Genomic DNA, 13,553 nt, shown 5'->3' with positions numbered 1-13,553 from the left:
TGCGCGGCGAATGAAGACGCTCCTACGAGGATTAGAGAAAACTGCCACAGCTCGCCAGTTATCACCATTGTGGCACCAGGTCTGATAAATGACGTATCCTGGCAATCAGTCATTTCCCTTAGTTCGGACCACCTCCCTATCATCGTCTCCGTAAACAGACCACCCGACTTCATAACCTCTGAACGCCGTACTTTCCTGGACCATGGGAAAGCTGATTGGCAAGGTTTAAGAGAATTTACCAATCACCGCTTCAGACAATTGCCCACCCCCTCAGATCCTCGGGTAGCTGAGAGAACTTTCCGAGATAACATCATTAAAGCAGCCGCTCGGTTCATACCTGCTGGTCGAATACCCGAAATAAGACCAAAGTTCCCAGCAGAGGCGACGGGACTAGCAAATGAACGTGATGAGCTTCGTCGTACGAACCCCGAAGATCCAAGAGTTAGAGAAATTACTCTTAAAGTCAACAGGCTAGTGGGCGAACATAAGCGGAAAAAGTGGCTAGACCAAGCAATGCAACATTGGTGCAAGAATATGTAAATTGTGGGTAACGGTTAAATCACTCTCGAGTCCGCAAAAGAAGGATGACAGGACGGCAGTTACTTTCAACGGCGTGACAGTAACTGACCCAAAGAGGTGCGCGTGTTATTTTAACCGGCAGTTCATAGAGCACCCCGAGAGTGATAGGGCGAAGAGAAGTGTGCTACGCCGTATAAGAAGAGCTCTTCCAGCCGAGGAGGTACCACCACAATTTACGATGAGCGATGTTGCAGATGCCATCCGAAACGCTAAATCATCCAAAGCGCTGGGCCCGCACCGAATATCGATGGTAATGCTTAAGCAGCTGGATGAACCTGGAGTTGAGTATTTAACAAGTGTTCTGAACCTATCGTTAGCCACCCATGTTGTACCGGATGCCTGGAAAGTTGGCAGGGTGGTCACGCTACTGAAGCCTGGTAAGGATGGCAGCAGAGGTGAATCGTACAGACCGATTTCACTCCTGTCGCCAGTAGCAAAGATCCTAGAGGCGCTAGTCCTCCCCACGATGAGAAGGTGTTTTCCAGTTGCCCAACATCAACATGGATTTCGGAAAATACATAGTACTACAACAGCATTAGACGCCATATCCACACATATCAGAAGAGGACTGAACAAGAAAAGGCCGTGCGACCGAACAGTCATGGTGGCTCTTGACCTATCGAAGGCCTTCGATACCGTCAACCATGCCAAGCTGTTCGAGGATATAGAGAAAACTAATCTCCAGCCATGTTTGAAACGTTGGGTAATCAACTACATGTGTGGACGCCAGTCGTTTGTAGAATTCAGAAACAAGAAGTCCAAAACCCGTAGAGTGAAACGGGGAGTTCCCCAAGGAAGGGATATACCTCCGGAACTGTTTAACCTTTACCTTTCTGAAATTCCACACCCTCCAGACGGCATAGAGTTCGTGATGTATGCGGATGATTGTACGATCTTGGCGTCGGGTCCTATCGTCGATGACATATGTGATAGGTTAAATGTCTACATATGTAGCTGACCTAGTGCAGTTCTTCCATCTGAGGAATATGAAAATATCCGCCGCTAAATCCACAGCCACGCTGTTCACCACATGGACGGCTGAGATGAGGCTCCCACTGAACATATTGGTCGATGGTGCGCTGATTCCGAGCACTAACTACCCTAAAATACTGGGTGTAACGTTCGATAGCATGTTCAAGTCGTCCGCGTATGCCACAGATATTTGCAATAAGATCAGAAGTAGGAACAAGGTTCTCAAGTCGCTGGTCGGCAGCACTTGGGGTGCTGATAAAGAAACCTTGTTGACCACCTATAATGAAATAGGCCGGTCTGTGGTAAGCTATGCGGCGCCAGCGTGGTCCTCAAAGGTTAGCACATCGCAGTGGAAGAAGATTCAAACCTGTCAAAATGCCGCCCTGAGGTCTGCAACAGGGTGCCTCCTCATGACACCAGTGGACCATCTTCATGAGGAGGCGAAGGTTTTACCGGTGCGTCAGCACAATAAGATGTTGTCGATGCAGTACCTGCTTGGGTGTTACCGCAGTGAGCATCCCAGTCACGGTTTAATGGACAGGCTCCACCCACCCAGGCACGTCAGGAGAGACCTTCATGATCTAGAGAGAGAGGTCCAAAGGTATAAAAGAGAACCGCTAGATTAACGAGCCTATCAGGCAGGCTTGAATCGCATTCACACCAATATGGTTGCGCAAGCTGTAAGAAGATACAGTGTGAATGCCGGACTTGGAAACCATCCCCCATCCATCGCAGCAGAAGAACGCCAGCTGCCAAGGCAAACACGAGTGGTTTTAGCTCAGTTAAGATCCGGACGATGCAGCTGCCTCAATTTGTATTGGGCCAGAATTGACGCCACGATACCCAACATATGCCCAGCATGTGGATTGGGACCACACGATACACTATTTATTCAACTGCCCAGCTAACCCCACTCACCTGTCTCCTCATTCTTTATGGACGCAACCAGTCTAGGTTGCAGAATTCTGGAGTCTGGATACAGAGGAACTTGATAACTGAAATAATATACGAACGAACTTATATGCGTTGCTACAACAACAACAACAACGAAAATTGTTTGTTTTAAAATATAATTATACCGTCATTATTATGACGGTGGGTATAATTAAAAGTTTTCCCCTCGCGGGAGGGTATACAAAGCCTGTCACATGCGAACTTAACATATATTTTACCAGTATTCTTTTTTAAGTGGCAGACAGAGTCTAAACAAAAATGATTCGACTCCGAAGCCCTGGTCTAATCAATTGCGGTTAGAATTGGAAATTCTCTTTCTCAAATTGTAACCTAAAATAAAAATGTGGTCTCGTGTGGGTTTTACATATGTTTAGTATTGAAGTTACATTACATACGTTGCGAACTCAAAATAAGAACGAAAATAATAACGCAACGGACAACAATCTTTTTTAGAAATACATATTTCGAAATGATTCTAACTAGTTCAACTGCTGGTCTCTTGCTTATTCTGCTTCTTCATCTTATTCCTACAAATGTCGATTGTCAACAGAACAACAATGTAGAGTGTCGATTTAATTATTCGGTGGTTGTGACAGCCCATGAAAATGGTTCATACACATATGGAGATATAGAAATACCCACGGATTTGGTATATAATGCTACCGTAGATCAAATATTTGATGAACATGATATTTCCGGGACGAATGAAAGTACAACAACTAGTGAACAACGTACCTGTATTTGTAATACAGTACCGTGTTTGCCTATATGTTCTTCAAAACTATTAGATGCATATGAATACTTGGATGAGAATCAGAAAGTAGTTTACATTAAAAATGTAATAACATCTAAAAATAAAGCTGTAAAGAGGCATTTAGTTAATGATTTCCATCACATTGAAAGAAATTTAAGTACTATATGCAAGGATAATATTGTTCCATTATATCAAGATTTGGATGCAAAGAGAATTTGGACTTTATATGAGGTAAAATAAGCGTGATGAATGTGTGTGACATTTGATGTATTATTCTCGCCAAAGACTTCGTCTCTCCAGGGATCAAAGTTATATATAGACGCATCCATGCGGAATTTCATACCAATTAACATTAATTTTTCTTCGCCTTCTTCTTTCATAAGGATGGAAGGCTACGACTAGATTATTACGATGTGATTCTGAACTACCAAGAGTTTTGTTTTGATTTTGCTTTCGACGAATTTAATGGCACATTTGAGTATTTTGTGGATCCCAAAGTTTGTTTTAATCCACCATTAAAATGGCACCAGGCCTTAAGGGGTTATGGTAAGTTCCAGTTCCAGACAGATTAGTTCAAATCAAAATAAAAACCTATATTTTATTTCTCTTTCACTTCGCTTTAGCTATGTTGGTTTCAGTTCCATTCTTGTTGCTAACGATATTTTGTTATTGTTGTATTTTGAAAATCAAAAATGATTATGAAAAATGTCTAATACCATATTTGACTTTCCTGGCCATGACATACTTGTTAACAGGTGTTGCAGTAGTAATGAATAAACAAATTCCTCCATTAATGGGTAGGTATGGTATAACAAAGATTGATTAATGTCAAATACTTTGATTTGATTTTCTTATTTAGCTAGTGTTGGTCTCTTCTTTGTGAAAAGCTATCTTATATGGCACTGCATTTTATGCTTTGAAATCTGGTCTAGATGTACAACTATGCTTGAGAGATCATCATATTTCCTATGGTATTTTATAGTAGGCTCAATAGGTCCCCTGCTGATGATAGGCATTGACTATGCAGTAGAAAACATTTGCAAAACACGCTGCAGTTTACGTAGTATGTAACTAGTTATACTACTCCCCAGCACACCATTACAAAACCCCCTAATAACACTGTGTGTAATTTTTTGAGTCATGTTTTATTAACCATATTCTGACTCTACAGTGTGATAGAACACCAAAAATGAGAATACACGTGTCTCGCCGTTTTTCCCTATCTCATCAACTTTCGCGGTTATAGGCCTCCAAAGGATTGAGGCTTTGATGTAAAAAGGGTCATTTAGTCAGGACTATATCTTCCAAACCGTTAGGAAATTTGAATTTATCTCGGAGACAAAGTTGTAGTTCTTGTCTTAATGAACAAAAATTGTGAACACATATAACCCATTAAGCTTCATCTGCAAGGTAAAAATCGCCATGGTAAAATTTCTTTTAAAATTTTTTCTCAAGTTTTTTATACAGCTTTCAAACCGATCAAATTTGAAGCAAACAACCAACTACAAAAATGTACCTCAGATCTCAATAAACATCTTTCTAGAATATACGAACTCTGTAGAAACGGATCTTAATGGTCAAAATAGCAAAACAATTGCGATTTGTATCATCTTTTCTAGGATTCTGCTCCATAGATATTAAACCATTTAAAATTCAAGAAAACAGTCAACCACAATAGTGTAGCAAAGGCATCAAAAAACAACTTTCTGGAATATGCGAAATGTCTATGAACGGTTCTTAATACTAAAAATAACACAAATCTTTTGAAAATATCCGACTCTGGTCCAAAGATACGCAACCGCCCAAAAATTAACGATACCGTCAACCACAAAAATGTACCTAAAATTTCAACAAACATGTTTCTATAACAAATGAAGGTCCTAGGAAAGATTCTTCAAGCTCCAAATTCGATTATTTTAGATCATTCTTTCCTGTTCAAGACCGTAAATAATAAACCTTTCAAATTTCCTTGAGTTTTTAACAATTTGTTATTTCCAAACCTGAGCAGGGGGAATGTTAAAAAAAATTAATTGTTCGTAAATTTCAACCCTAAGAATCATTCCTAGATATATGTTCTAAAAAGTTGTTTATTGAGATCATAGGTACATTTTTGTGGTTGACGGTATCCTTATTTTTTGGGCGGTTGCGTATCTTTGGACCAGAGTCGGAGAAAAAAGTATAAAAATTGGATCTTTTCAAAAGATTTGTGCTATTTTTAGCATTAAGAACCGTTCATAGACATTTCGCATATTCCAGAAAGTTGTTTGTTGATGCCTTTGCTACACTATTGTGGTTGATTGTTTTCTTGAATTTTAAACGGTTTAATATCTATGGAGCAGAATCCTAGAAAAGAGGATAAAAATCGCAATTGTTTTGCTATTTTGACCATTAAGATCCGTTTCTACAGAGTTCGTATATTCTAGAAAGATGTTTATTGAGATCTGAGGTACATTTTTGTACACAGAGTTCGTATATTCTAGAAAGGTGTTTATTGAGATCTGAGGTACATTTTTCTAGTTGGTTGTTTGCTTAAAATTTGATCGGTTTGAAAGCTGTATAACAAAACTTGAGAAAAAATTTTAAAAGAAATTTTGCCATGGCGTTTTTACCTTGCAGATGAAGCTTGATGGATTATATGTGTTCACAATTTTTGTTCCTTAAGACAAGAGCTACAACTTTGCCTCCGAGATAAATTCAAATTTCCTAACGGTTTGGAAGATATAGTCCTGACTAAATGACCCTTTCTACATCAAAGCCTCAAACCTTTGGAGGCTTGTAACCGCGAAAGTTGATGAGATAGGGAAAAACGGCGAGACACGTGTCTTCTCATTTTTAGTGTTCTATCACACTGCGGTATCAGAATATAGTTAATAATTTTCGTGTTGCACAGTGTAACCCATTATTTTTACAAGGGCATGTCGCGCGTAATAAGAAGTAATATTTTGGCCACTTAAATTACTACTATAAAAGGTAGTAACTAAAAGTCGCGACTACTTACTTAACTACTCATAACAGTGGCCAAAAAATAATTTGATATTTCACGTGACATGTCCTTGCTAAAATAATGGGTTAGTAGGGGGTTTTGTAATGGGTATTTGTGCTGGGTCCTTTGCCGAAGGAAATCCACTAACATTGCGCGTTTTCTTTTCAGCAAACCTTTGGTTAGCACCGATTTTTTTCTATGGATTATTTTTAATAGTGATTATATTCAGTGCGACACTATTTTGCAAGACATTGCGTTATATTAACAACAGCGCGGCCGATTTAAAACATCGTCGCGATGAGAGACAAATGTAAGTTTGACAAATTAAAATTAATTATTATTTTTTACAATGTTTCAATTCAATTATAAGGTTTTTTGTAAGTGTTCGTCTTTTGCAATTGATGTGTGTCTCATGGATGCTAGAAATTATTTCAAATTTGTTGGGTAGGCTAATTTCCCAAGATATACCACTGTTTATTATACCGGATACTTTGAATGCAACACAGGTGAGTAATAAAACGCAAAGTAAGTACGAAAATTGGAATTTAATTGCCTACAAGGCGAAGATCATTTTAATATTAATTTTAATTAATTTCTCATTGGAATTGAGCTTAATGACCGATGATTTTTTGCAAGTGAAAAAGGAAAGCCGAAGATTTGAACCCACACAGCTACCAGTTTCGCCGTTGGTGGAGGCTCATCAGACATATCGGCTGTGGCATGGCTTCTCTGTCATCGAACTTTTCTTCTGCCATCGAAAATAATCTTCGCCCTAATAGGCAACATTTTCAAATAAATAAAAATCAGTGTGAGACAGGCTGGGGTTTGAACCCACGTCCTTGAAAAACGCATGAAAAAAAGTATTATTAGCGTTCAGAGAAGCCATGGAGGCCATACAGATGGAATGGACAAGTACACACAGGAAAAAATGTCCCACACATATTTTGCAGCAAACATATATTTGTTTGCAAGCAGTCCCAAAAATAACAACGCCTTTCATAAAGCGAAAAAATACTGGTTTTTCTGAGAGATTAAAAAAACAATTTTGGCGAGTTTTTGTTTTTATTGACTAACAACCACCACACACCACCAAACAAAGCAGAGACAAATTGTGCTGCTTTTTATTAATTATTTTACTTTGTAATATTTTAACTTACCGTTTCTTCTAAAGATTTTCACTGTAGTTGTTATCGTCTTGTAAGCATAGCAGAACAATATGAATCATATGTACGAGGGCGGTTCGGAAACTTCTTAGCCTATCAATGAAAGAGAATAGTTAGTTTTTCAAAATTATTTTTATTTTTCTATATAATCTCCTGAAACTTCAATACACTTAGTCCAACGCTTTTCTAGCAATTCTATCCCTTGATTAAAATAGTTTTCCTCAAGGTCTTCAAAATAGTGGTTTACAACTGTAATTGCATCTTCATTTGAGGTAAAACGCTTGCCAGCAAGGAATTTTTTTAGATTTGGGAACAAGTAAAAGTCACTGGGAGCTAAATCAGGAGAATAAGGTGGGTGGTCAAGCAACTCGTAGTTTAATTCGTTGATTTTAGCCATTGTTAAAACACTCTTGTGCGCTGGTGCGTTGTCTTGATGAAAAATTATTTTTTTGTGTTGTAAGCCAGGACGTTTTTTTCTTTTCAAAAGGTTGCAATTGTACTCTGAATTTATTGTTTTACCCTTTTGCAGATAGTCATTAAATAAAATACCTTTGAAGTCCCAAAAAACCGTTGCCATAACCTTACCAGCCGATTGAATTGTTTTTGCCTTCTTTGGGGCACTTCCTCCAGCTTCAGTCCATTGTTTGGACTGTTCTTTTGTCTCTGGAGTATAGTGGTGGATCCATGTCTCATCAACAGTTATGAAACGACGCTTAAAATCCATTTTATTTCGCTTAAAACGATCCAAACAAGCTTGAAAACTTTTCATTCTTATGCGTTTTTGAAAGCTTTTTCATCTGTAGTTCTTCATGCAAAATAAAATGGACTCGATCATTTTCGTACATACATGTTGGGTCTATCAGCGCTAGGTAGAGATATTAGATGTTGCCTTTATATTAAAGAAATTGCAAATTTGTAGTTGCGAAGTATTTGACTATACGAACTTTGTTTTTTCGACACCAAACGCACTGTAGTTGTTTGGTTTGTCGGTTTGTCAGTTAACTAACAACAATTGTTGCCACAGCGGTAGTTGTTGTGTGTGTGTGGTTTGTTGATAAAGTCTCAATGTTATCGTGAGACGATTGTGAGGTTGTGTTGTGATTTGTTGACACATTGTCAATGTATGGTGAGACGATAAGATGAAAATGTAGGGATTAACAGCCCAGCAAACCAATCGTAACGAAATCGGAATAATGCACATGCACATGCTCTTTATTATAAACCAGCATTCTGCAGTTGCGAGATCCCTGTTGATACTCTCTTTGACCAAAATCCTCTCCACCCATAAAAAATATGTTCTAACATAAAAACTATGTTGGTACCCAAACATATTAAATTGAGATATGTTACAAAATGTTGCAAACATATATTTGTTTGGACACAAACAAATTTTGTTTGGATCCAAACATATATTTGTTTGCAATCAGTCCCAAACAAATATTTGTTTGGATCCAAACATATTTCTAACATATATTTTTCTGCGTGTATCCATCTCTGTAAAAACAAAATTGCATTTGAAAGAGAAAAAGTTCGAAGACAGAGAAACCACTCCCCAGCCGATATGTCTAATGGGCCGCTACCAACTTCGAAACTAGTCACATAATAGTGGTTGTGTGTGTTCGAATCTTCGGCTCGAATTCAACGAGATATTAATTAAAATTAATTCCCTATTATTTGGTCTAATCTAACTAGAAGAGTCCACAAGGGATATAAATTGTAACAGTGGTAGCCCTCAACTGACCAATTACCTTGCAAAGAAATTGTTACGGAATTAGGGCTTAACTTAATCTCTTGTCGACGTTGTTTTATTCCCCGATATGATTTGTACCAAATAAAACGTTCGTTTTAAATTACGATTCTACAATGCTTTATTGACGTTATTAACTTAAGCTAGGGTCACACTAGGCAAATATTTGCTCCAGCGACAGGCAGTGTGTGTTTACTGAGAGAAATCGAGCATAAATTTCAATGCATTATATACGCTCATTTGCTCTCAGTAAGCGCATACTGCCGGTCGCTTGAACAAATATTTGCCTAATGTGACCCTAGCTTTATTCACGTAAGACTTGATGTACTTCTAAGCACAAAGCATATCTCTAGTAAGCACACAGCTTTACTCTATTTAGGTTACTCTTTAGATTACACTGTTGATTTTAAGTCGCGGTCTGAAATATTACTCCACCGCCCAGCGGTTCCTTTCTCGTACACATACTAGGGTTATGGCTTTTCGACATTTTTATCTCAAAAATTATTTCCTGTATCACGAATGAATGAACTTTTGCCTTTTAATCACTAAAATAACGTTTATTCGATTGATATACAAACAAGTTCACGCACAAATCGATTTTACCAAAAATATTTTTTTTGAAAAAATGTATGTTTGAAATAAAAAAAAAAACAAATTTCTCAAAAATTATTTCCTGTTGCACGAATGAAGATACTTAAGTGTACTAATAACTAAAATAACGTTTATTTATTTTTTTTTTTTTTTCAAAATAGTCTGGCTTAATCCCAACTCAACTAATTTATTAGTGTTTGGCATTGTTCGCCAAGGGGTAAGGCAGCGATCTCATCTCATTAGTTCCCTTGTTTCTTGTTTGTGGATATTCTCCATTCAAATATTGAAAAAGGTAATGCAGAAACCAATTTAAAAAAATTTGATATTTTTTTTTGTAAAAAAAAATTATATTAAAACAAGCAAAAAAGTATCAGTCGGCTTTGCCGACAGAGATATACCCTCAGCCTAAAACAATTTTTTCCCAAACAACGTATGTATTTAGGGGTTTTTAAAAAAATTGGGAAGTTGAACAGACAAAAATGTTCATTAGGATTAGAGATCAAAAGATTTGCGCAGGAGATACTAAAAGGAATGGATCTACGTTGACCATCATGGAAGTGGATCTCCAGCCACAGGGGTGCCATAGGGGGTTTATACAACCTTCGGGATGTTTGCTCAAGAAGTATTGAGTATTGAGGCAGCGAATGCAAGTTGCTTCAAAAAAATCAAAGTAATTCGATAGCAGGTCTTAAAGTGAACTTATCCCAAATTTTGTGAGGGAGGTACCGGATGGTCCATGTATATCTAGTAGATATATTAGAATGTGTAAAGTATAGACCAAATCGGCAACACCTTTCAAGAGTTACCGTATGAACAAATTTTCCGAACATTTTTGAACTTTTGTGGGGGAGGTACCTGAAAGAGTGGACCGATATGTCTTATCTTCAAACTTTAACTATGTTTGGACCAAATATTACTAAGGCCAAATTTTGGACCGAATCGGCGGATCCGTTCTAGAGTTATCTTGCGCTCCAACCACCTCATTCGGTGTCATATGGGTTTTTTGTAACTTTCAGACTATTTTCTCAGGAAGTATGGACTTGCCCCTAATGAAACTTGTTCCGTCGTATGGAGGGCAGTGAATACAAGTTGCTAAAACAAAAATCAGAGCGATTCGAGAGACAGCCCTAAACTGAACTTTTCCGAAATTTTGTGTGGGAGGTACCCGAAGGAGTGGGCCGATTGAGTCTATACTAAAAAATTATCTAAGTCTGGTACACATTTTACGACGGGCAAAGTATGGACCAAATCGATAACTCCCTTCAAGAGTTATCGTACGCACAAATTTTCCGAACATTTTCGAATTTTTGTGGGGGAGGTACCGGAAGGAGTGGACCGATATAGCCCATCTTCGAACTTAAACTAAGTTTGGGCAAAACATTACGAAAGCCAACATTTGAACCGAATCGGTTCATCCGATCGAGAGTTATCGTGCGCACCAGCCAGCCAGACAGACAGACGGACGGACATTGCTCAATCGACTCCAAATTGTCTGAAACACATTTCGTCCAAACATACTTGGGGTCTAAAACCATTATTTCGATGAGGCACATTTTGCCCGTATGAAAGTGTATATACATACCCTCGTTAGCATAAATGATTTTCAGAAATAAAGAAAATTAGTTAGAAAGTAATGTTATATTAGTTAAGTTATCTCATCTGTCTCTAAAGTTTATTTTCAAATATATATCTACTTACAGAGACTTGAAAACATTGCCGAAAATTCTGATAAATTCAAATTTTAAATTAATTTTGTGCGAAAGGTTTTTTTACCGAATCACCTTATAATTAAAATTTTATGTTATCTTATGTAGAAATTCATCACACTATGACACAGGGATTGAGGTTGTAAAAAAGTCATAACCCTAATGATCACGCGACACACATACGCACATACTCGTAAACAAACAGACGACTTAATGTAAACAACTAATGGAGGCAGTGGTAGGAAATAAAGGAAAGGAGTAGGGTTACAATGAATGACGTCACAATGTAAGCTACAACTGAATGCTCAAAACAATTGAAGAGAGAGAGAGAGAGAAAATTAAAAGCGTACAACAAGAACAATAGCAAAACAAAAATAGAAAAGTACCCAACAAAAATTCTGATCCGTTAGTCAGTTAGTTAGTTTGTAACACATTACAAAGTAACGTAAACAAAAATAACTACTTATATTATCCCTTACTTAGTTGTGAGTACGGTGGCACAGAGCGGGTGTGTCCGACTACAAATCCTTGGGTTGTGTGTACAACGCTCAACGTCGGCACGCGAGCTTTTTGTTGAGAACAGATGGTGGTGCACATGTTAGCGTTCAAAGAACAGTTACTGTTCGTAAGGGTGGCCAAGTGTGTAGTGTGTTCGGCTACAAAGCAGAAGTTCATGACCCAATCTAGCAGAGAACGAAATAAAATAAAATAAAAATATGAAGTGTGTTGAAATTTAGAACAAATTCCACCTCAACGGATCTAAAAATTTAACTTTTTTAGTTTTTTTTCAACTTCTAGTGGTCAAAGTATATCTAGTAGTTCAGTACGACATGCCCTTTTTAAAATAATGGGTTAGTAGGGGGTTTTGTAAGTAGTTAGACTACCAAAATGTACTATAAGAAACCATTATTTTGTATGGAGTTGTTTTGCTGGGTGGTGATTGGAATTCTATACAGTAATTGTTGTTGTAAATTTGATTAAAAAAAACTAAATGCTTAATAAAATTTTACGTTACAATTCAAATTCTTGAATTAATAGAAATTCGTCAAAATTAGCATAAATATAGCAATTACTTTCGTAAAAATATATTGAATTAGCAATTAGTAGGATTTTGAATTTTGCTATTGATATGTCAAATAGGTTTGTCTATATGGGGGGGTTCGTTACAAAACTGATTTTTCATGTTGCTTTGAAGATTTGGATATTTTTGCAAACAGTGTTCCTTGGGCGCCCATCTTATTATTTATAGTTTTTTTTTTTAATAAAAAATATGTTATCTTTTTAGGGAATTATAATATTTTATTCCTACGTATGCCGGCGTCGTGTTTCGCATGCTGTCAAAAGGCTGTAAGTGATAAAAGATATTAGAAACATATTTAAAATTTTTGTAGTTTATTTACGAAGTTTTTTGTAAAAATTTTATTTTTTTTTTCAGATACGAAAGAAGACGAAGTCCCCCTCATTAGTTCCAGAGAAATGGAAATATTTCACATGTTATATAATTTGTATTGAATTTCTATATATAAGATAATAAAAAGATGATTGAATGACTGACTAATAAACGACCAGACGAAATGACTAAAGCTAGAATCTTGAAAATTCTGGGTGAAGGGTCATACTAGGGGCGAGGGTATGAGATCAGGTTGTGTTTTTGGAAAATCGTACTAGGAGAGTACGAGTTGTACTAAAAATTTTATCCTTTGTATTGTCTTGGTCATAGGGACAGAGCTTGACTTTTGTAATTTGGAATGAGGCTCACTGATTGAGTGGAAGATGAATGTTCCAATCAATGATTATTTGGAAATTCAAAATATAAGTGAATGAAAAGTACAACATTTGATAAAGGAAACTACAACATGTAAACGAATAAAGCTAAAATCTCGACATATATCGGACAGGTATTTTAATGAAATTTGGAAAATGTGAAGCAATGTGGACAAATTATTTCGAAATCGTGGTGGTGTAGGGTATTGTATAGTCGGCCCCGCCCGACTTTTAATCCTTTCTTTACTGGTTTGAAATTTGTACTTATGTGTACGAAAAGTACTAAATATATATCAATTATTATTAATATTTATAAAAAACTCTAGATTTTCACCCCTGT

At 37.1% G+C, this 13,553-nt stretch overlaps 1 protein-coding gene across 2 annotated transcripts; it reads left to right on the top strand.

Moving 5' to 3' along the window:
* Positions 1 to 2,931: 2,931 nt before the first annotated feature.
* On the top strand, positions 2,932 to 13,005 carry LOC141401376 (probable G-protein coupled receptor Mth-like 2). Of its 2 annotated transcripts, XM_073981548.1 has the most exons (7): positions 2,932 to 3,490; positions 3,643 to 4,056; positions 4,119 to 4,322; positions 6,411 to 6,552; positions 6,613 to 6,748; positions 12,735 to 12,796; positions 12,885 to 13,005. In XM_073981548.1, the coding sequence occupies exons 2-7, from the start codon at positions 3,885 to 3,887 to the stop codon at positions 12,913 to 12,915; spliced, it is 747 nt and encodes a 248-aa protein (XP_073837649.1). In that variant the 5' UTR covers positions 2,932 to 3,490; positions 3,643 to 3,884; the 3' UTR covers positions 12,916 to 13,005. The 2 variants fall into 2 exon arrangements, with proteins under 2 accessions (XP_073837649.1, XP_073837650.1); XM_073981549.1 differs by lacking the exon at positions 2,932 to 3,490 and having other exon boundaries at positions 3,574 to 4,056.
* Positions 13,006 to 13,553: the final 548 nt, after the last annotated feature.

This window comes from Musca autumnalis, unplaced genomic scaffold (assembly GCF_047663935.1).
Source record: "Musca autumnalis isolate F117 unplaced genomic scaffold, ASM4766393v1 scaffold_4, whole genome shotgun sequence".
Taxonomy (NCBI): Eukaryota; Metazoa; Arthropoda; class Insecta; order Diptera; family Muscidae; genus Musca; species Musca autumnalis.
The sequence above is the reverse complement of the archived record's forward strand: the minus strand, read 5'-3'. Positions and strand labels throughout refer to the sequence as shown.

Excerpts from the sequence above, each read along its gene's own strand:
- LOC141401376 (XM_073981548.1), top strand. The coding sequence starts at position 3,885 with ATGTTGGTTTCAGTTCCATTCTTGTTGCTAACGATATTTTGTTATTGT. Across the intron at positions 4,057-4,118 it reads ACAAATTCCTCCATTAATGG|CTAGTGTTGGTCTCTTCTTT; the intron begins GTAGGTATGGTA and ends TTTCTTATTTAG. Across the intron at positions 12,797-12,884 it reads TCGCATGCTGTCAAAAGGCT|ATACGAAAGAAGACGAAGTC; the intron begins GTAAGTGATAAA and ends TTTTTTTTTCAG.